The 24,081-nt window shown below is 42.8% G+C and overlaps 1 protein-coding gene across 1 annotated transcript in view; it reads left to right on the top strand.

The window, feature by feature from the left end:
- MEGF10 (multiple EGF like domains 10) overlaps positions 1–24,081 on the top strand; it is a 120,502-nt gene that overhangs the window by 79,704 nt on the left and 16,717 nt on the right. Inside the window, exons 12-16 of the mRNA XM_083464414.1 lie at positions 2,502–2,665; positions 4,018–4,120; positions 15,806–15,952; positions 20,670–20,804; positions 21,122–21,250. Coding sequence (XP_083320540.1) covers positions 2,502–2,665; positions 4,018–4,120; positions 15,806–15,952; positions 20,670–20,804; positions 21,122–21,250 — 678 coding nt within the window. The remainder of the gene's footprint in view (positions 1–2,501; positions 2,666–4,017; positions 4,121–15,805; positions 15,953–20,669; positions 20,805–21,121; positions 21,251–24,081) is intronic.

The raw sequence follows: 24,081 nt of genomic DNA, 5'->3' as shown, positions 1-24,081 counted from the left end.
GATTTTAAATCACTTACTAACTGGATGTTAAGGCAAAGGGCTGCTGAGACCTTCTAATGTTACCAGAGGTGTTAAATATAAGCAAAACTGCAAAATGAAAAAGTAAGAATGGAATCCCCCTCCCCTCTTCTGTGGTTTCTAAGCACTGCTCATACAACCAAGCTCTTCTCAAAATCTCAACAAATTTGATCCTACTATTCTGCAGTACTGAGGTGTTGAGACAATCAAACGGAGCACAAATACATGATTTTCAAATAATGTTTGGGGATGCTAGCATCATCTCAGAAAGGACCTAAATGTCCAACATAACAAATAAGCAAATGGAACAGAGCTATAAGATAACAATTGTAACCAGCCCTTGACTATAGGAAATACATTTTTATTCATTCTGTTAAGTGCACAGTGGCCTGCGTCAACAAAATGCCTTTCCTAAACAGCTAATTATGCAGCTAGGGACTCTGGTCGTGAGACAAATTCATCACAGAACATGTGTTTTGAACAACATATTGATTAGATTCAGCACAGAGTTATTTTTCTTCCCCTTGCTGTAAGTGAAGTATAAAATTAGGAATCCTGTTTGTTTCACTATTGATTACACATAATTGCATTTATTTTTAATTTTAACTAGACGGGGCATCTCCACCACATTTCCTATGCTTTTATGGACCAAAATGTTTACAAGTATCAGCTTAAAACTAATTGTTCTTGGACAGCTCAGATCCTTTTTAACAAAGGCTCCTTTCCCTTAAGCTCTTATATATTTGTATCTTACTATCACATACAATAGTTGGGGAAAGGTAGTGATAATCCCTACTGGGTAATTTCTAACATCTATCCCAAGACAAATGGTGTTGTTGTTGTTGTTGTTTTAAAAAAGCTGTGTGTTAAATAATAATAATAATAATAATAATAATAATAATAATAATAATTTATTATTTATACCCCGCCCATCTGGCTGGGCTTCCCCAGCCACTCTGGGCGGCTTCCAAAAGAATATTAAAATACTATAATACATCAAACATTAAAAGCTTCCCGAAACCGGGCTGCCTTCAGATGTCTTCTAAAAGCCTGGTAGTTGTTGTTCTCTTTGACATCTGGTGGGAGGGCGTTCCACAGGGCGGGCGCCACTACCGAGAAGGCCCTCTGCCTGGTTCCCTGTAACTTGGCTTCTCGCAGTGAGGGAACCGCCAGAAGGCCCTCGATGCTGGACCTCAGTGTCTGGGTAGAACGATGGGGGTGGAGACACTCCTTCAGATATACTGGACCAAGGCCGTTTAGGGCTTTAAAGGTCAGCACCAACACTTTGAATTGTGCTCGGAAACGTACTGGGAGCCAATGTAGGTCTTTCAAGACCGGTGTTATGTGGTCTCTGTGGCCGCTCCCAGTCACCAGTCTAGCTGCCGCGTTCTGGATTAGTTGTAGTTTCCGGGTCACCTTCAAAGGTAGCCCCACGTAGAGCGCATTGCAATAATCCAAGCGGGAGATAACCAGAGCATGCACCACTCTGGCGAGGCAGTCCGCAGGCAGATAGGGTCTCAGCCTGCGTACCAGATGGAGCTGGTAAACAGCTGCCCTGGATACAGATTTGACCTGTGCCTCCATGGACAGTTGTGAGTCCAAAATGACTCCCAGGCTGCGCACCTGGTCCTTCAGGGGCACAGTTACCCTATTCAGGACCAGGGAATCCTCCACACCTGCCCGCCTCCTGTCCCCCAAAAACAGTACTTCTGTCTTGTCAGGATTCAACCTCAATCTGTTAGCCGCCATCCATTTTATGCTAAAATTCTCAGTCAAAACTGTATCTTCACATCAGAAGTCTATCTGGCCCTCAGGACTCTCCCTAAACTGGCCTGAACCTGCCGTGTTACTGCATAGTGACCTTGCCAGCAGTTCACTTTTGATAGTAGCAAAGCTGAGCTCCTATCCATGTCCATTTGGCATCTTAATGTTCCTAAAATGTAAGCCAGTCCCCCCCCCCCCCGGCTGGATAGGTGTGTGGGTGTCTGATTTTGCATGACTAGAAAGTAGCCTATTGTACAAAGTCACATTTATTGCTCTGTCTGCTTTTGCCTCTCAGACATGCAGTCTCCAGACATGTAGTCCCCAGAAAGTTGTCCATAAGGGAATTGTGCGCTCCCTTATCTATAAGCCAGAACATTGCATTACAGATAAATTAAAATGGTGGGAGACCACCATGGATAGGCGCTCAGCTTGGCTCTGATTCAGTTGTGGCACTGCTGCCCACCATCCACTAAAATCCCACCCAGGAAGAGGGTAGGCAGGGTGGTGAGTGGCACTGTTAGTGCCACTGCAAAGACAGCAGAATATAAGAAGAAGGGGGGAAAGACAGTTGTGGCCATCTTTCAGAAAGGGAGCCCATTGATTGCACGGCACTAAGCATCTCCGGAAATCTGACATTGATTGTTAGAAGAAATAGGCAGGAAGAATTTGAAAATTAGAACTCTCTACTGAAAAGAGGTGTTTTGTTTTCATTGTGGCAGGTTGGCATGGAGTTGACTGTTCTATAAACTGCCCTAGTGGGACGTGGGGTCTTGGCTGCAATTTAACATGCCAGTGCCTTAACGGAGGGGCATGCAATACTCTGGATGGAACCTGCACCTGTGCTCCAGGATGGAGAGGAGAAAAATGTGAATACCCTTGCCAGGTAATTAAACACATTCCACTAAAAGGTGGAGTTTGTGAGTTTCAATATTCATAGAAATGTTTAAGCTGTCCTGCTAAATTTAAGATGTAACACTGTTTAAAGGGGTGTATGGAGTGCTAGGGGACAGGTAATACCTCTGGTGGGTGACATATTGTCTTCCTTCTGGGGTAGTTTTGTCCAGCTTTGGTCCCCACCCTGCACTCTGCTCTCACCTGTGGTTCCTAAAAGCTGTCAGCATGCTACAGAGGCCGCACCCTGGGAAACAGCTTTGACTGGCCGGCTAAACCAGGTGAGGGTAGCCAATGGGTCTTAAACCCCCAGTGAGTTAAGGATTTCCCCTGCATGCAAAGACAGGCTCCGGCAGATTGAGTGGACGAGACCAATAGCGGGTCCAGTGGTCAAAAAGGTGGTTTCTGCTTGTGCTGTAGAGGGAAGTGAGGGGCAGATGGGGCTCTTCAACCTGGAAAGGTAGCCCATCTAGGAGAAGGAAAAGTCTGATCCTGAACCTAAAACTGCCTTGTAGGGTATCTTCTGGTAAACAAAAGGCTAAGGAGTAAACTCTACACAAATTTGGAGTGGAGTCCCTAAAATGGTCAAATGGCGGCTTGAAGGCTCCCTTCTGGCTCCTCCTGCAGCCAAGCTGGTGACAAACGTATTGCTCTGCTTTCCTTGAGACCACATCAGTAAGGCCAAGAGTGGGGTCTGGTTGTCTTGACAGCCCAGGACCTCCATACTCCATCTGGTGTGGGCAAACTGGTTGCACTCCTCTAAGTCCGCCTCTGAATTATAGCTGTACTTAGACAGTTAATCTTTGGTGGCAAAGACTAACCTGTAGCTAGATAATCCAGTCAACATCTCACACCTCTTTTCATTTCTTTTAAATCTACCCATGGTGTTACTGTGCATTTGTATGAATGAGAGAGCAATTGGATCAGGACCCCATGCTGTTTCCCCTGATCAAAATCCCCCCTTCCGAGCTGCTTTAAGGCCCGTTAGGGAAAAACATAAGAATATAGGAAGCTCTCTTATGCTGAGGCAGACCATTACTCCATCTAGCTCAGTACTGTCAGTGCTGACTAGCACCATCTCTCCGTGGTTTCAGACAGTGGACATTCCCAACCCCACCTGGAGAGTCGGAGGATTGAGCCTTAGACCTTCTGCATCCAAAGCAATTGCTCTGCCACTGAGTGATGTCCTTTCCCTGTACAAATATATGAAAATCAGCCAGGAATTGCTTTTTATCCCATCAATTGGAGCCCAGAAATTTGAACCTCTAAACCACTTGCATACCAATCCCATCTAAAATTTACTGTTTACATTCAGCATTATTTTGTCTTCTTTTTTTCTGACAGGATGGCACATACGGGTTGGACTGCTCAGAGCGCTGTGACTGCAGCCATGCAGATGGCTGTCATCCCACTACTGGCTATTGTCGCTGCCTCCCAGGATGGTCAGGTACATTTGAAATGAGTGGGGCAATAGTACAGCAGCATCCAAAGTAGGGTAGGGTTTTACCATTGTTCTCTAAATCAGGGGTGGGGAACCTTTGGCTCTCCAGGTGTTGATGAATGGCATCTCCCAGCATCCCTGTCCATTGACCATGTTTGCTGGGGCTGATGGGAGTTGTAGTCTAGAGCATCTGGAGGGCCAAAGGTTACCTAACCGTTCAGTAAATGGATAAGATCTAGATCAGTTTATTCAATGGACAACAACTATTGCCTGCACATAACAAGTATAAGAACCAAATGACACAAATGTTGGAAATGGTTTGAAACCAGCATACTTAACCAAGACAGTTATATTTGGGGGTGAAATTGAGTTACGGGTCTCCAATCCCAAATAGGTTTCCCATCTTGATCAGGGGCTTATGCCAGTTTTTAAAATGAAAAATTGCCACCTCCCTGTTTGCCCCCAAAGTAAAACAGTATGTTAGGCGGCAAAATGAAACCAGGAGGGAGTGACTTTCAGTACAAAAGGGGTACTTTCTCTCTCCTTTGCCTCTTTCAAGCAAGGTAGCTGCAGGACAGACTGCATCTGCTGAGTGCCTGGTTAGGCGATTACCTGGGAATTATATGTATGCCACTCTTGAGTTACACGAGGAAAGAAAAGCATGATATAAATGTACTAAATATACATAAATAATCCTGTTCATGGAGCCTGAGGATTCTACTCCTTTTCTGTAAAGGCAGATAATCTCATGGTTATTCCAGGAACTGAATGTTACGGGAAGATCACTTCCTGGTGAGTTGGTGACTGGCACAAACTGTTTCCCTCTACAGCAGTGGTGGGGCTATTATAATGGTCCACTCTTAGAGGTTGATAGAATCTGATGGGAGTCTCTGAGACCCGTCAGTGAGTTTTCCCTTGGCGTGGTTCCTGTCAGGAGCCATGAGACACTTTAGTAGTGAGAACTGATGAGCAAGGCAGGACCAAAGAACAAGCCAGGACTCAGAACCAAAGAACAACTGGGAATACTGGAAGACACCACAGCTCAGGAAGACCTACTTGCCTTAGCAAGACTCAGCTAGGAAAGGAAGTCCTTTATACTCCTTCCTGCCCACTGCCCAGAAAGATCCACTTCGGATGGGCATAGTCAGCCCAGAAGGGTTTTCACTGAGAAGACTGTTGGCTGCAGTTCACTGGCTCTTGACATGGGGCATCCATTCAGCTCCCTGGTTTACCAAGAACTTAGGGGCAATTAAGCAGATAGGGATATGGCTTGAATGCAAGTAATGGAAAATGTGGTGTGAACCTACCTGGACCCTGAGATCATCCTATGAAGCCCTTCTTTGTGTTCATGAGAGGTCCAGAGGGTGGCAACATGAGAATGGGCCTTCTCTGCAGTGGCTCCCCGTCAGTGGAATGCTCTCCCTAGGGAAATTCACCTGGTGCCTTCATTATACACCTTTAGGTGCTAGGCAGAAACCTTCCTCTTTAATCAGGCCTTTAGCTAATTAATATCCGATGCCCTTCTATATGTGTTGTGGGAGGGAGGATTATTGGGTTGCTTCTGTTTTTATTTTTATGATGCATTTTGTGTTTTTTATATTGTAATTTTATGCTGTGAACCACCCTTATATCTACGGGTATAGGGCGGTATGCAAATTTTAATAATGTCTCGTCTTTGAATCTCTCTGGTCCTAGTCATATGCTCTAAATTGGATGAGGAACATGTGGCTCTCCAGGTGGCGCACTACAGCTTCCATAATCCCTTACCAGTGTTGGCTGGGACTATGGTAAAGGATGACGGGAACTGAAGTCCAACAACAATTGGCAAGCCACAAGTTCCCCATCTCTGTCCTGACTCCGTACACCAGACTTTGCTCTCAGCAAGCCGGTGTGGATTTGAGGGTTGGGATTTTATGTCCTCATTGAACAATTCCACCTCTTCCAAAAGCAGCCACGTTGATGTCGTGCTTCAAAGTATGTCTGTAAGATCAGCAAATCTGGACTCTGTTTGACAAGGATTTTCCATTAAACCGTTATGAAAAGCACAGGTTTTTGTGGAAAGAGTTGAAGCATTTTACAGGTCATGGCACATTATTTTTTGCTGTGCTGTGACATTTTGTGGAAAATGTCAGGGCTTGCTGATAACTTTGGTGCAAGAGCACTTAAAAACTTATGTTAGGTCTCCAGTTATGAAGTTTTACTAGTGTACTATGAGGCATTATAAACACTGGTAGCATAGCAGACTGTAATACTGATTTATGGATTAGTCCTGTCTGTTTTAAGGCAGCAAATTGGACTGTGGACTCTATGTTTGTCTACTGTAAGATTTTTGTTTTTGTTTAACACAGCACTGTTTTGCATCCTGACTGAGAGACCTGATAAAAGCATGTGCCCTTACCACTAGTGCTGAAGTAGATACACAGCAGCAAGCTGCTGGACCCCCAATCCAATACTTAGCCCCCCCTTCCAATTCATGTGCAAGCAGTGCACCTTTTTTCATGTTGTTTGTGTTTGGGGACAAAGTGCAAGGTTGCTCTTCAACCCAAATACTGCATTTGAGGTCCTCTTGCGGGAAATGGAACAATGTATCTTGTACTTCTTTTCCTATGCATTTGCCAACGATACAAAAAATTGAAGCAAAGGAATTGCAGTTTGTGGCATTAATACAGCCTCTGAAATGATACGGGTTTTAAAATTAGCAACGCGTGGACCTCTGACGAAAGCAAAACACACTTTTTGTGTGAGTTTGTGCCTTTGTTTTGTTCTTAGTTGACACCATTCTTTCACCAGCGCTATTTAGGCCTCTCCCTCCGTACCATTCCATTCTCGGTTCCACTGAGTTTCTCTTTCTCTTAAATTATCCTTTCCAGCTGCCTCAGCTCCTTGCTTAAGTACACACTCACACTGCACTCTGGTTTTTGTTTTGTTTTTTTATGTGCCTGGGTTGTTCTGCTTGAGAATACTCTCCTGAAGTTTTCCTCTGAAGGATGCACCTGTGTTCCCTTGAGTGCCTGCCCTTACTTTAATAGGAAAATAGCTTTAAGGAGTTAGAAGAGGTGTTGAAACTTTTTGTAAAAGATTTTCTGAGACCTCAAACCAATCATATTGACCTCAATAACTGTTTTATCAGGAAAATCAAGAGTTCTGTAGCACCTCAAAACTAATGGATTTATTATGCCAGAAGACTTATGAAGTTGATTTCAACACATGCATTTATATATTTTCTTACTCTTTATATTCTGCCTTTCTTCCATCATGAAGCCTAAGGCAATATACATATGTTTCCTCGGCAATTGCCCAAACCTAGACAGGCTTAGCTCCATCAAGGGGGATGGTCTCAGACCGTGCACTGAGTTCTACAGGTCTATCTATCTATCTATCTATCTATCTATCTGTCTATCTCTGCGACAGATGAACATGGCTACACCTTTGGATGTGTTAATCAGGAGTTAGAGCACTATGATACAGTTCCTGTGGTCATATAGCAGAAAATACCAAATATCGCTCACAATAAAAATATTCTGGGGATAAATTAATGGGGGTAACTATAGTTTTCAGTGTAGGACTTACTTTGCTTTGCTGTATTAGCATCTTCATATCTAGTGTTGCTTGGAAATTCTAAGAAACAAAAAAGTGTAAAAAGTGTGGGAATCATTGGTTAAAACCAGTGCAGTTTTGAAATATTCAGTCCACAGTTTTGTATCCAGTTGTATCCAAACATAGATGAAAAATCTGCTCCTTGATCCCAAGAACTACCATGCAAAATTTGGTTATAGAATCATAAGAGCTGTCAAAATGCATAGTGAACAAACAGCTTTTCAAAATACGTACTGGAAATCAGAGGTGCCAACTTGAATGGAATATTGGGGGGTAGGTAAGCCCCGCCCACATAATCAGTCACAGGACACGGCACATCCACACCATTTGAATGGCAATGCCCATCAACTTTCGGAGGGGCAGCCCCCTCAAATATTTTATTGGGGGTGTTTGCCCCTAGGAGCTGGCCCCTATGGTGGAAATGTTGGTTTTTGAAGAGACCTTTATTGTGGCTTTTCAATATGAGAAATTTCTCCTGATACTCAGTCTACTAGCTGGCAGTGTGAGCTAGTTACTGGGTCTGCAACAGCAATGGAGGTGTGGAGAGTTGAGTCCCAGTGCTGGTATAGGTTCTCCTTTGGGGTCAGTGGTGTTGGCCTGGATCTTATGTTCCACAGCCTCAGTGCAGTACATCACACTGTTGCATTACTAAAAGTATTTCACAACACGATCCTATATTTGCCTGCTTATAAGTCAACCCCACTGAGTTCAATGACACTTCCTTCCTTGTAGGCGTGTGTATAATTAAAGTCTTAATATATATAACATTATAACAACATAGATGTTACCACTCAAAGGATTATTTACTTCTTTCACACAATTACAGATGCTGCAGGAATGCTAATTTAGATGTGAAACACTTGGCATAGTCCTTTGAGCATTAAATGCATGAGGATTTCTTCAGAGCTGCTTAGCTGAAGTTTATCATGACCATTTAGCTATTGCCTAGCAACTTGCAAAGGCCGTCAAAGAGTTCTTTGTCCATTATCCTGGCAAAAACTTTTCCTTACCAATCTGCTTATCAAGAATGAAATTTGCGTACCAACTTATTCATAATTCTTTTGTTTCATAGGGCACATTTTAAACGTTCAGAGCTTCCTGGATACATTATTCATATTGATTTTAGTTAAAATTGTGTCGGAAGACTTGCATGCAAATTACCCACGCAGCTCTGTTGTCTGCAGTCTTAAATCATTCAAAAAATAAGGCAGAGCTGTTTGCTGACATTTGTTATTCAAAATCTGAGCATGCACACGTCTGCTGCAGATTCTCTTAGAAATTTTCTGTGTGAGCTATACAGAGATAAAATAAATATAATAGATTAATATTTATGGACAAGAACCTAAACTTATGAGAAAAAATCAGGTTAGCTGTATATGTGCATATACACACACAGGTTTTCTCTCAGTCGGACTGTTAAGCTGTGACAGCCAACACCTACACTATACATTGAAAACACATTTCTACCCCTTTCACAGTCATGGCTCTCGCCAAAGAATCCTGAGAACTGTAGTTCAACCCTCATAGAGCTACAGTTCCCAGCACCCTTAACAGACTTCAGTTCCCAGGATTCTTTGGGGAAAGCGATGTGGTTCAAATATGCTTTAAGTGTATTGTGTGAATGTAAGTGAGCCTTAGACTCTTGTATGTGTGGCCACAAGGAGTTACTAAGCTTTCATTTCTGTTTGTAACTAACCACAGCTTGTTGTAATGTCTGAACTTGTCTTAAGTTGGCTTACCAAAGCACAATAACTTCTATTGGTAATTTATGAAGCTTGCTTGTTTATATATTTCTTTAATGGCAACAAAAAATAACAATCAAATACTTTGTTATATACAGTGGAACCTCAGTTTTCGAGTGTCTTGGAAGCTGAATGATTCAGAACCCAAACACCGAAAACCCGGAAGTGAATGCTTCCGTTTTCAAGCGTACCTCGGAAGTTGAACGGCTTCTGAGGCGCTTTTCTCCATTGAAATTGCCTACCGCCTATTGCGCCTCAGTTGTCGAACATTTCAGAAGTCAAACAGTCTTCCGGAACGGATTATGTTCGACAACTGAGGTTCCACTGTACTCCGATCTGTGTCACAGAGTATGTACATTGCTTCAACTGGTCTTTCAATATTGCATTTTCTGCATATTTACATATGACTTCTGTAATCTTTGAGCATCCAAACTTAGCTTAGATAAGCCCTCCAAAATTAATTCTGAGAATTAAGGGGCTTCTTCTCCTCAGGGTTAGAATTACTAAGAGAAAGAAAAGACAGCCAGTCTTCATGAAAAGTATCCTGGTACATAAGGATCAAATCATTCATTTCCTAATAGCGGCTTGTGTGGAAATTTCATATTACTGTAAGAATAAGGATTTTGCACTAAGATGATGGCGGTTAGCGCTGGCTGATGAACTCACACAGTACTGTAGGCTTATTATGGCAGGGGCACTTTTAAGCTTACTTGCTTAGGCAAACAGTAGTTAAAATAAACCACAGTTTAGGGTTTGGATGTAACACAAAGTGTGATTAATAAAAATGGAAGCATAGATGTCTATACTTCTCATGGTTGTGCCAGAAGGGGAAGAGGGGGGGTGTAAAAGCTGTTCAGAATTACCGTATTTTTCGCCCCATAGGGCGCACCGGCCCATAGGACGCACCTAGTTTTTTTGGGGGGGGGAATAAAGGGGGGAAAAATTATTTTCCCCCCCCCAGGCGCGGGGCTGGGGCGGGGGATGCCCAAGCTTCCCCTGACCCCAGCCCCCAGAACAGGCTGCTATCCGCAAGCCTAGGGAGCCCGGCGGGAAGTCGCGCCGGTCTCCCCAGGCTTGCGGATATCTGTCCCCCGAGCTTGTGGGGCTGGCGCTGGGGAGAAGCACGCTTCTCCCCAGCGCCAGCCTCCAAACCAGGTCGGGGAACAGCAGGATGGCGGTGCTCCGCCTCCCCGCTGTCCACCAAGCTTGTCGGGCTGCCCGATATCTGCACAAAGCCCGGGGCACGCTGTGCAGTGCACCCCAGGCTTTGGGATGCAGGCTGCTATCTGCAAGCCTTGGGAGCCCGGCGGGAACTCCCGCGGAGCTCCCAAGGCTTGCGGGTAGCTTCCTGAAGCCTGGAGAGCGAGAGGGGTCGGTGTGCACCGACCCCTCTCGCTCTCCACACTTCAGCGAAAGCCTGCATTCGCCCCATAGGACGCACACACATTTCCCCTTCATTTTTGGAGGGGGGAAAAACGCGTCCTATGGGGCGAAAAATACGGTACATGCAAATGCAGTCATGAACTTAAACCAGATGAATTTGGGCTGAGCATGTATGTCTTATAATATGTTTAAACATACGTCCTTTGAACCATTTTTACTTAAAATTCATTAAAATATGCCACATTGACCACTCAGAACTCTTTCAGTTCACGTTACTAATGTGCAACTTAACACATGGCCATTGGAGAAGTCAGGTGGAAACCAGTAAAAAGGCAAGTGGGGACTGTATACTAGTTTTTCTTTACTGGGTTCTACTGGAACCAGATTTTTTGCTCAGCCGTTTTCACTTGTCTCCTCCAAGCATATGCACATGAATTCCTACATCTGAGCCTGTATTTTAGAACTTTGCAGCATGTTCATGTTGTTTTTTTTTCAGGTGCTGCGTTCATGCAGCTTTCAGTGGGGTATAAGGAGCCTCAGTATCTTTCACTTACGAATCTCATTCAGATGCAAATCTAGGTGCCTCTGTTTAGGTTACAAGTTGAAAAAGGTTGTTCTAAGCTGTTGAAAAATAAGGTACTTTGTGTCTTGATTCAGAAAACTCCGTTAGCTAGGCAGACAAAAATCAGCTTGTAAAATGCTGATAGCATAACGAGTCTTCTGTGTCTTGGCAATCAGTTCAAATTCCATTCAAATTTGCGCATTCACTCAGGAAAAGTAGTCCCTTTATGGTTGTTCAGCATCCTGTGCAAAATTAGTTGTTGAGTTCTTGTCAAATTTCAGTGTGACACATTTTCCACTACAGTTGCCTCTGTGGCAGCTTCTCTGACAGCCTTAAGTCAGCGTCAGGGTCAAAGTTGCAAAGGTTTTGACCTTCATTCACCTTTCTTCCATCGAACAGGAAATATTTCTCAGACAGGACACATCCCCTATAGAGCAGGTGGGTGGGACTGCTTATTGTACAGGCAGCCACAGTAATGAATTGTCTTGCAGTCTTTCCCAGTTCTTCAGCAAACTGTGCAAAATAATTACTCTGGGGTGATTTAAATAAAGCTTCCTGTGCAAAACCCGGGGGGGTGGGGGTGGTCCTGTTTTCCTGAGTTGCTCGTTTAAGAAGTCTAATAGCAAGTGGAGCTGAAGCACATTTTTCATGAAATACTTACAAAGCTAGTCATTCTTCTGGATTTAGTCCCCTTTTTCTTTAGCCGAATGATTCATTCAGTAGCTGTACGCTAATAATAAGTCAATTGATAATAGAAAGCACTGTAGACACAATAAGGTCTGAGAGCTGCAGTAGATTCCGACTGGCATTTGACATGAAAGGAGACTTCTGAGAAGTAATAAAAAACAAAGAAATCAAGGGAGTTAGTTTTACTAACTGTAAAAGAGGGGTGAAAAAGACCTATGGTTCCTATGAGCCATTGTTGTGTTACTGTGGATCCAAAACTGACCTCCATAGTTACTTACAGATTCACTGCTCAGACCATGTTCGTGGAAGACAATCTTACTCGGCTACGAGTGGTCGCCAAAGAAGAAGAATATGTGCTGGAGTTCTGCCCATGTTGTATAAACTTTTGCAAAAAGCAATGAGGCAAAACATTGAATAACCAAGGTCCTTAGCATTGCTAATGTTTTGAATCTGTCTTGTACTTCACTTATTGGGCAGAAAACCTAGCAGTAATCAGATTACCAGTGATTTTTTCTGGGGGTACACAGGGGTACACATACTCCTAAACATTTTGTGAATCTTTGTACTTTTGTCCATTTACTGTGTTTATTTTTCCCGATTTGAACTATAAAATGGTGATTTTCTTGAGTCAAAATGAGAGTACCCCTAAACATTTTTTTTAGAAAAAAACACTGAATTTAGTACATAAATGGGTTTCTTCAGTAGCTGTTGCCTTCAGATTTTCCTCATTCAAAACAGAAAAAGAATAATCTGAAACTGAACTCGGATCCCCTCCCCCAAAGGAATGACAGGGCCGGAAAAAGATAGGAAGAAAATGACTGGGTTTTTTCTGGGTAAACAACAAATGTCCTTCTAGCTCAGCATCTGTTCCCATTCAGGATGGGAAATATCGGTCAATTTCCAGTCTGTGCCATTCCTGCATTAACTGCAGTTAATAATAACACTGGTCAACAACAAATTTTTTGTCTGTGTTTTTTCAGTTGATTTAGGACGAATCTGATGCGCTGAATCCAAAAATCACATTGGTTTTGCTCAATCAGGTCAAGTTTTTGAGCTATGGCCACATGTCATTTTTTTACGTTTTTGTTCACATGTACGCTTGTGTGGAGCATTTTAGAAGAAGTTGGTGGGGGTAAAATGCCATGTCAAATAATTGTTTTGATTGGAAATTATTATTTTAATGACAAGAAGCATTCAGGTCCGATAGTTCTGGGTGATTATGTCGAAAAGGGATCAGTTTGAAGTAATAAAACCTCGAAATCTTCCATAAATTGGTGCGGCAAAGCATAAAGCTATTTTGGTATTAAACCTGGTGACCAGGATAAAGCTTGGGCACCACACATGGTGTGCAAGGCATGCACTGAGACTCTACGTGGGTGGACCAATGGCAAGAGGAGTCTGAACTTTGGAATGCCCATGGTTTGGAGGGAGCCGACAAACCATGTTACTGACTGCTACTTCTGCGCTGTTGATGTGACTGGGATCAACAGAAAGAACTGGAGCAGCCTCAAGTATCCTGATCTTCAATCAGCACGTCGTCCTGTAGCTCATTGTGATGAAATTCCAGTGCCTGTCTTCGGAGAACTTCCTGACATTAGTGATGAAGATGCCTCCAGTGTTGAAGGACATGAAGAAGAAAAAGTCGTTCTTGAAGATGATGCTCCACATCCATTTTCCCAAAAGGAGTTGAATGATCTAGTTCACGACCTCAGCTTGTCAAAAGACTCTGCCAAACTGTTGGCATCCAGATTGAAGGAAAAAAAACCTCCTCTCTGACAGTGCTCGCATCAGCTTCTTCCACAACAGACATCAAGAGTACCTCCGTTTTTTCTCGGAAGAGAAGGACTTGGTGTACTGTGCAGATATTGTGCAGCTTCTGCTCAAGCTTGGAGTGCCACAGTACGAACCCAAAGATTGGAGACTGTTCATTGACAGCAGCAAGTGATCACTGAAATGTGTTCTGCTACACGGCGGCAACCAGTTTGCCTCTATACCCCTGGCTCATTGGACTACGCTGAAGGAGAACTATGAAGCGGTGAAGTATGTGCTAGAGAAAATGGTTATGATCAGCATAAGTGGTTTATTTGTGTTGACCTGAAGATGGTGAACTTTTTGTTGGGACAACAATCTGGCTTCACCAAGTACCCATGTTTTCTGTGCATGTGGGATAGTAGGGACCATGCTCAGCAATACAAGAAGATGGACTGGCCTGTGCGGGAGGAATTGGTGCCTTGCAGAAAAAGGAACGTCATCAACGACCCTCTGGTGGACAGAGACAGAATACTCTTCCCTCCGCTGCACATCAAGCTCGGCTTAATCAAGCAGTACACCAAGGCTCTGGACAAGGATGGTGACTGCTTCACTTACTTGTGCCAGGCTTTTCCAGGATTGACCATGGAGAAGTTGAAAGCTGGCATCTTTTACAGTCTTCAGATCCGTCAGCTCATCAGAGATCCAGATTTCGGAAACTCAATGAATGAAGTGGAACTGGAAGAGTGGAAGGCATTTGTTCTGGTAGTGAAGAACTTTCTTGGCAACAATAAGGCCAGAAACTATGCAGAACTTGTCAACAACATGCTGACTGCTTTCAGAATCCTGGGCTGCAACATGAGCGTCAAGATGCACTACCTGTTTTCACATATGGACCGGTTTCCTGAGAACCTGGGTTCAATGAGTGACGAGCAGGGGGAGAGATTCCATCAGGACATGAAAGAGATGAGGACCAGGTATCAGGGTCACTGGGATGCAGTCATGATGGCTGACTACTGTTGGACTACGAAGAGAGACCTACCTGCCGCTGAGCATTCCAGGAGTTCCAAGAAATGGAAGTTCAAGCCCTGAAGTTTGAAAAATGGTGAAGCAACATGCAATTTACGTGTACTTACCTTTATCAATGCCCACCATTCAGTTTACAGTAATCGATGTTTCTATCAGGTAATCAATATATGTTGTTGGAAAAACATTTTTTTCTCTTAAAAACATATTTAGGATGATATGTGTTGACAAAAATCAGCTGACAATGCCACAAAAATGTAATCAATTTTGTCACAAGATCTGATTTTTTTTCAAATCAACATAACACAAAAACCTGACCTGATGGAGCGAAACGGATGCCATTTCCTGATTCAGCAGTGCAAAAATACCCTAAATCAGTTGTAGAAATCTAGACAACATTCAAAAAGTAAAAAATTGTTGCCCAGTGTAATCCATGTGAAAATTCATATTTAAATATATACTTAAATGCACAAAATATCTGTTTAAATGCTTATCTTACCATAAAGTATGTATTTCTAAATATATTGGGTCGTATCCAACACAGTGCGAGTGCCGTTCCACTAGTGCAATGACACTTCCTCCCCTCTCCCCTCACATAGTCCAAATCAGCTCTAGAGGATCCCCCCAACCTTTCAGAGCAGCTTTGGGGGTAAACAAGGGGCTGCAGGAGAGAGAAGAGGAAAGTTCCATTGTATGAGTGGAAGTCTGTTGCACGAGTGGAATGGCAGAGTTGCGTACAACACATATCTTAAAAACACACCATTTGAATGCATTCTGATATGCTGCATAAGGCACTGCAGAATAAACAATGCTTTTGCATGGTTCTTCCTTGCATCATTTTCCTTCTGATAGCTGTGCAGTGTTAGCAGCCTCGTGCTTGTGATACCTTTGATTGGAGAGGTTTCCTGCAGTTCGTGACAGCTCTGTCTGCTTGTACACTTGTAGGCATGCATTGTGACAGTGTATGTACTGAAGGGCACTGGGGTCCAAACTGTTCGCTGTCCTGTTACTGCAAAAATGGAGCATCATGTTCACCAGACGAAGGGATCTGTGAATGCGCACCTGGCTACAGAGGCACCACTTGCCAAAGAAGTAAGCTTCTAAGTCTCTTGTTCTTGTATTTATTATGGCTGTGCTATAATGCTGAATGGTAGTATTGTAAACTACTAGTAGTATTGTAAGCTACTGAGGGACGGGGGTGGCGCTGTGGTCTAAACCACTGAGCCTCTTGGGTTTGCCAATCGGAAGGTTGCCAGTTCAAATCCGCACGACGGGGTGATCTCCAGTTTGAAATCATACCAGCACAAGTTCATAAATAGGTACCGCAGTTGCAGGAAGGTAAACAGTGTTTCCGTGTGCTCTGGCTTCCACCGTAGTGATTCATTGTGCCAGAAGTGGTTTAGTCATGTTGGCCACATGGCCCGGAAAGCTGTCTGCAGACAAATGCCAGCTCCTTCAGCCTGAAAAGCGAGATGAGCGCCGCACCCCATAGTTGCCTTTGACTGAACTTAATCATCCAGGGGTCCTTTACCTTTTTTTTACCTTACTGTAAATGGAACCCAGTGCTAAGTACTAGAATTTTCTGTGATTATCACAATATGCACTTTCACTGTTACTAATAAAATTTGCTGTGGCAGTAATCTTGTTACTATTGTTTAATTTGTAATTTTGCATATTATCTATCCAACTACCCAACATCCAACAAGACTGGCGTCTGACGCTGTGGAAAATGCATAGGGTCACAGATACTATTGCCAACTGCCTTTGTAAAATGGGGGGGGGGGGGGTGGTAAAAAAGTTAGGACTGTTCCAAACATTGTACCACCCACGTAAAAGCTAGTGGAAGAGAAACCTCTCTTTGATAGCATCCCCATGCTGGGGCTATAAACATTTCTAAGCTGTTTGCCATATGGTTCAACCATAGTTTTAGGTAGAATGCTCCTGGCAGCTGCTGTACAATTTGGCTGATTCATGAGGAAGTGGTTTTTGGCATCCTTAGCGCAGATCCATAATATTTGGCTTTGTTTTAGTTGGAAGACAAGTAGGACAGATTCAGACACATTGAGAGAACGGTTATTTCTGGAAAAGAATGTGGAAGAGGGCTAAGGGAAAAACACACCAAAAATACAACAAATTACGTATACAAATCTTGATTTTTGCCAAGATAATTTACAACAGTGAGGGGAACCTTTGGCCTGCCCGTCAAGTCACCACATTTGGCCTGCAAGGCCATTTTGGCAAAGCCATACCCACCTGTCCTACTCCTGATGATAAGGGACACAGGTGGCACTGTGGTCTAAACCACTGAGCCTCTTGGGCTTGCTGATCAGAAGGTCAGCAGTTTGAATCCCCACGATGTGGTGAGCTCCCGTTATGCTGTCCCAGCTCCTGCCAACCTAGCAGTTCGAAAGCACACCAGTGCAAGTAGATAAATAGGTACCGCTGCGGCGGGAAGGTAAATGGCATTTCCATGTGCTCTGGTTTCCATCATGGTGTTCTGTTGCGCCAGAAGGGGTTTAGTCATGCTAGCCACATAACCCAGAAAGCTGCCTGTGGAAAAACACCAGTTCCCTCAGCCTGAAAGCGAGATGAGTGCAGCAACCCAATAGTCGCCTTTGACTGGACTTAACCATCCAGGGGTCCTTTACCTTTCCTCCTGGTGATGTTAGGTATAGAGAAGGTGAAGACACTGCTTGGGCAAAAGTGGCTTTTCAGGCGCCACCAGTCAGCTGATTGTCACCACATGCGAAGTTCTGTGCAAACACCTATGCAAAGCACTCGGCAAGCACGGGCAATCAACAGGGCTTACTAAGCTCTTTGCACAGTGCTCTGCAAAAATGATTCACTTGATGTCATTGTGATGTCATGTGATTGATCCCCCTACCCCAAATGTGACCTGGGGTGGGTGGGGCAGATAAGGATGCCCAACCTCTGATTTATATCTTGTCTCCTAATGCTGCGAAAAGTAATGGATGTAAGAATTTCATCAGGCAGGGGGCCTTCTTGGTAGTGGTGCCTGCCCTGTGGAACGCCCTCCCATCAGATGTCAAGGAAATAAACAACTATCACACTTTTAGAAGACATCTGAAGGCAGCCCTGTTAAGTATTCTGTTAAAGCTACAGACATCCTTTGATGGATTGTTTCCATGGCTAGGAGCAGTTCTCACCATCTATAATGGCTCTAAAGTTAATTGTTTAGCTAATATAAAGACACTGATGTAATGATGTTGTATCATCACCATAATAATGCAAAGCAGTGACCCTCCCCATTACATTACCAAAATGACTATTTAAAAGAATCAGGCTTTTCAAGACTGCTTAGGTATCTTAAGTTGCGCAAATCCAGTTTGGACTATAAGGAGAAGAAGGAAAATAATAGGACTGGCCTACTGCTTTATTGAAAAGACATGAGGGTCTCTGGACTCCCTTTTTGATCAGGCAACCTGTTTCAAGCATGCCCTCAGGCGGGCATGCTGACTTCTAAATGACTTCAAATTATTTAAAGGCAAAAGTTAGCTTTGTAAATGTTAATTGCTGCTTAACAACAGGCACTTAACTTGAAGCATTGCTTAATATACTAATTTGCCAGTGAAAGAAATTCCAGGAAAAGCTGAAGGAGTAAAGAGAGAAATTCTCCCCAACAGCTTCTTTCTTCCTCTAGCAATCCAAATGGTGATGTATCTGTGAAGAAGAAGAAGGAGCTAGTGTATTTGGCATAAAAATGAATTGAACTGCTTTGTTTTTTAAAGTCCTGAGTTGAATAAAAGCAAGCAGCAGTGTATGGTTGTCTGCACTTTGATTGCCCTTGAGCTGGAAACAGAACTTTAAACTTGTGTTACGTCAGGAACTGCCAGGTTACAGTGATTCAGCCCTGTACAGCTGGAGAGGAAAAATATTACACAAATGATAATCATAACAAATAATAGCATAAAGATTCAGTATTCTATAATGATGTTGTTGAAGTTGTTGTTTGCATGTGCCATGTTCATCATAATCATTAACAACAATTGTCCGCCTCCCCACCAGAAAAAAGACATGAGGCAATTAAAGAGATGCCATAGCTTTATTATTAACAAATCTGCAATGAGTTAATTAATAATAATAATAATAATAATAATAATAATAATAATAATAATAAATAATACCAGTGTGGTGTAGCGGTTAAGAGCGGTAGATTCGTAATCTGGAGAACCGGGTTCGCGTCTCCGCTCCTCCACATGCAGCTACTGGGTGACCTTGGGCCAGTCACACTTCTCTGTAGTCTCTCAGCCCCACTCACCTCACAGAGTGTCTGTTGTGGGGGAGGAAGGGAAAGGATAATGTTAGCCACCTTAAGACTCCTCAGGGTAGTGATAAAACGGGATATCAAATCCAGACTCCTATTTATTTATTTATTTATACATACATACCCCGCCCATCTGGCTGGATTTCCCCAGCCACTCTGGGCGGCTCCCAACAGAATATTTAAAACACGATAAAACATCAACCATTAAAAACTTCCCTAAACCGTTTTTCTTCAGGTGTCTTCTAAAAGTCAGATAGTTGTTTATTTCCTTGACATCTGATGGGAGGGCGTTCCACAGGGCGGGTGACACTACCGAGAAGGCCCTCTGCCTGGTTCCCTGTAACCCCAAAGAAGGCCTTTGGGGCTGGACCTCGGTGTCCGGGCAGAATGATGCGGGTGGAGACACTCCTTCAGGTATGAAATTCAGTGCATAAATACAAGCAGTACAACTGGAAACAGTAGGCACCAACTGCTCCCCCAGCCCCTACCAAGGACAAAGGGACCCGGCTCAGTTCATATGCTGAGTTGTGTCCTTCTTCACCTACTGTGAAAGAGGAGCTGAGGGGGCACCCCAGTAACCCCCATCCCTGTTGCTTGGCATTCTGTGTCCACAGAACCTAAAAAAGACCTTCCCCTTGCATCTTCACCTGGAACTGGCCAATCATGAGATTGATTTAGGAGGCTGTCTCTTATCTTGCCAGTGCCTCAAAGTTCTTGAGATTAAATTTAGCAAACCTATTATTTTCTGACCATACTTGCGGCAAGCCATGACCAATAGGTAAAATGGTAAAGGACGATTAAGTCAGGTCAAAGACAACTGTGGGGTTGCGGTGCTCATCTCGCTTTCAGGCCAAGGGAGCTGGTGTTTGTCCTCAGACAGCTTTCCAGGTCATGTGGCCAGCATTACTAAACTGCTTCTGGCACAATGGTACACTGTGACAAAAACCAGAGTGCACGGAGATGCTGTTTGTTTTCCTGCTGCAGCAGTACCTATTTATCTACTTGCACTGGCATGCTTTCAAACTGCTAGGTTGGCAGGAGCTGGGACAGAGCAACAGGAGCTCACCCCATTGTGGGGATTCAAACCGCCAACCTTCTGATTGGCAAGCCCCAGAGGCTCAGTGGTTTAGACCACAGTGCCATCCCCGTCCCCCATGACCAATACAATTCTGCCAGACACGTAGACTACAACTCAGGGAGTGATGGTATAATCATTACATTGAAATATTAATAGCAGCAGCAGTTGTTGTTATAGACATATGTCATTATTCATCAGCATCAACAGCAATAATTGTTTTAAATTAACCGCAATGCATACTAAGTTGTTCTTCTAAACTGTTATTAAAGTATTAGATTTGTTAACGTGCCACTAGGGCGATTGCCTTTGTGAAGCAGGTGACCTGCATAAATCAGATTTCTCAAATGTTTTCAAGACTTCAGCAGTGAACTGAAAGCAACTGTATTAGATTTGGGTTTGTTATGTACCAATGTAAGGTGAATATGATAACGTATTTCTGCTTTCAGTTTGCTCTCCCGGATTTTATGGTCATCGCTGTAGCCAGGCCTGCCCCCAGTGTGTTCACAGCAGTGGCCCATGTCACCATGTGACTGGTTTGTGTGACTGTCTACCTGGCTTCACAGGAGCTCTCTGCAATGAAGGTACAAATCACAATTATTTTCGTAAACTGCTTTGAGACGCTTTTACAATCAAGTGGTACATGATTTTCAAGAAATAAATAAACACACTGTAGTGTAATACCACACCGAGTACAATAGTGTTTTCTCCTTTTTTCCTGTTTACTGTCAAAGTTATATTTTTCAGACAGTAGCTTTGTATTTTTTTAAAAAATATTACTGTGTATAGAGCCCATTCTGAAGCTAAATAAAACTATTGGAAAATAAGATTTGATTATCATTGGTCTAAATGAGCTGCAAGAATGCAGAATATTCATGAGTTCTATGGTTTCTTTTTACAGTCTGCCCCAGTGGCAGATTTGGGAAGAATTGTGCAGGAATTTGCACATGCACCAACAATGGAACCTGCAATCCAATTGACAGATCTTGCCAATGTTATCCTGGCTGGATTGGTAGTGACTGTTCTCAGCGTAAGTACAAGTATTTTATTTATTTTTAGGGGGTTCTTTGGAATTAATATAACTTTTAGTTTTGTTTATTCCCCCCCCCCCTCAAAATTGCTGTGTGTAAACTGCTAATAGATCTCAAACTTTTGTACTTCAAAGTACATCAGTTTTCCATGGCAGTATCACATTTTGGGGGGAAATCAGACTTCCTAACACAGTCAGTTGTATAGATTCTACCAATAGTGTATTGAATGCCTCCCCCCAAGCATTAATGGCATTTTATGCATAGAAAAAAAATACTGCATGACAAAAAGATGCCAGTAGAATGAAATGGAATCTTTACCATGACTGACCTTTAGACAAGGAAAAGGGTAATTTTTATTTGACTTCCATTAAGACCTTTAGTTCTTATACTATAAGGCTTACAGAAAGTAATGATCCCATTAGCTTAAAGTTACTTCAGTGTGACCTCTACGAAGACTTCTTAAAGATTTCTGCGTATGTGACTTAACAGTTCTTACTTGTTGAACTGTTCACCAGCTTTTCCCCATAGAAGAATCAGAACCAAATTGACAAATTAATTATTATATTTTTTCCAGTTATCATTTTAAAAAATGGGGCTGAGAGCCATGGACACTCGCCCACCCCAAATGACGCACAAGCAAACTATATTTGCTGTAAATAACCCTACTCTGCATTAGTCCTTAGATCTGTATAAATCAAATCTGAATGTGCATAATGGTTCTTTATTAACTTGTTTACTGCCCTCTCATGAAATATCAGGGCGGTGTTGTACAGCTATGTAGCAACTCATTAACAACAGTACAGTTGTCTTGATTGTTCTATAAATAAAAAGCTATGACATGGAAAGACTTATTGATTGGTGAACTGATGAAAACAAAAATTAGTCCCCAGGCAAAGAACTGTGATCCTCACCTCATTAGTGGCTTCCAATGAAGGCTGTTATTCACATTGATAATGTGTTTTGCTGGTGTGGTTCAGTGGATCTGAGGGTTCAGATGATAAGTCCCTTCCCTTTATGGTATATTGTTCATAATTAATATTGCCTGGTCACAAACAGGTAACTTTAAATAACATTTTAACAGTACCCAGCCAATAGCAGTAATACTCAGCCAATAAAATGGGGTGCAGAGGGGAGAAAGAGAGAGAGGTTGGCATCAAACTGGTACCTAGGAATAATTTACAGTGTGACAACACAAGAAGAAGAATTACCAGATTACCAGTTGTCACGTACTGCTCCCAACTGAAACCATTCCAATGTATTATCCCAAAGCCTGTCTTGGGTGGCGCTGTGGTCTAAACTACTGAGCCTCTTGGGCTTGCCGATCAGAAGGCCGGCAGTTCAAATCTGCATGATGGGGTGAGCTCCCGTTTCTCTGTCCCCATTCTTGCCAGCCTAGCAGTTCGAAAGCATACCAGTACAAGTAGATAAATAGGTACCGCTGTTGCGGGAAGGTAAACAGCATTTCTGTGCGCTCTGGTTTCCCTCATGGTGTCCTGCTGCACCAGAAGCGGTTTAGTCATGCTGGCCACATGACCTGGAAAGCTGTCTGTGGACAAACCCCGGCTCCCTCAGCCTTAAAGCAAGATGAGCTCCACAACCCCATAGTCACCTTTGACTGGACTTAACTGTCCAGGGGTCTTTTCCCTTTATCTTTTACCTTGGGTAATAATACTTCTTGATTACAAGACAGAAGGGCTGTTATTGCTTGCAGACAGAGCCCCAATTTAAAACAATGGCTACCTAATAAAGATCCAGACCTAGAGATCTGGATGCATATCTGCTTAGGCAGAATAATCACAGGACCTAGTAAATGTTTTGCCATTTTGTCAGGAGCTTCATTTTCCAATATGGCATATAGAGATGACATGTGTATGTGTGTTTATATATATAAAAGTAAGTGTGTGTGTGTGTGTGTGTGTGTGTGTGTGTGTGTGTATGTATGTGTGTATATATATATATATATATATATATATATATATATATATATATGAGAGTTTTTTATGTATAAAAAAACTATAACTGCAACCCTTGCAAGAAAACCACGGTATCTATCCATTTGAAGTTTGGCAGGATCCTACCCTTAGAAGGGATTGCCTTGCATGCACATTCCATCCAATTCTGCCCCAAAATTAAGAAGTTACTGATGTTTCCTTTTCTAGAAAAACTTTAAATGTATTTGTTCATATAAAAAAAGGCTTGGGACCCATTTGCCAGTAATTTAGCAGGTTTTATTCACTGTGCAGTAGTTCACATGCCTGCAAATATTACCCACTTCTGTCAAAAGGAAAAATAGTTACAGCCGTTTTTGAATTTCCCAGTAGTGAAAGGGCAAAAGAAGCAGTCTCTAATGGATCCCAAATGGAAGCAGGCAGTCTACAAACCAGCCTGGACTGAAGTGGGCTTTTTTCAGCAGCATCAGATGAGGGCCCCCCAAAAATCTTGTGGTTGTTGCACACCTTAGTGTATAAAGCTGAGCCAGTTGTAGTTTATTCACTATGACATATTGGGGCTTAAACAGAAAAAAAGGGGAAATGTTTCTGCTTTTTACTTGTTTCCCCTGCTCCATAATTTGTACGCACGGAATTAGATAAATACAATTTTGTAGACAAGAAAATTAGCCTTACACTGCAGCAGGGTTAAATATAGCCACTATTTAAATGTATATATTGTGCTGCTGTAAATACCAAAATCCACATAGAGAGCTGATGGGTAAACATTATAAAACTATAATAAAAATCCCGAGTTCAACCGAGAAATCACATTTGTAAATTATGTTCTGATTTGAAATTATAAGATGAATAATATTCACAAACACCTGTAGTGACCTGGG

This window comes from Podarcis liolepis (assembly GCF_965112155.1).
Source record: "Podarcis liolepis genome assembly, chromosome: 11".
Taxonomy (NCBI): Eukaryota; Metazoa; Chordata; class Lepidosauria; order Squamata; family Lacertidae; genus Podarcis; species Podarcis liolepis.
Note: the sequence above shows the minus strand (reverse complement) of the source record. Positions and strands in the feature narration are given on the sequence as shown.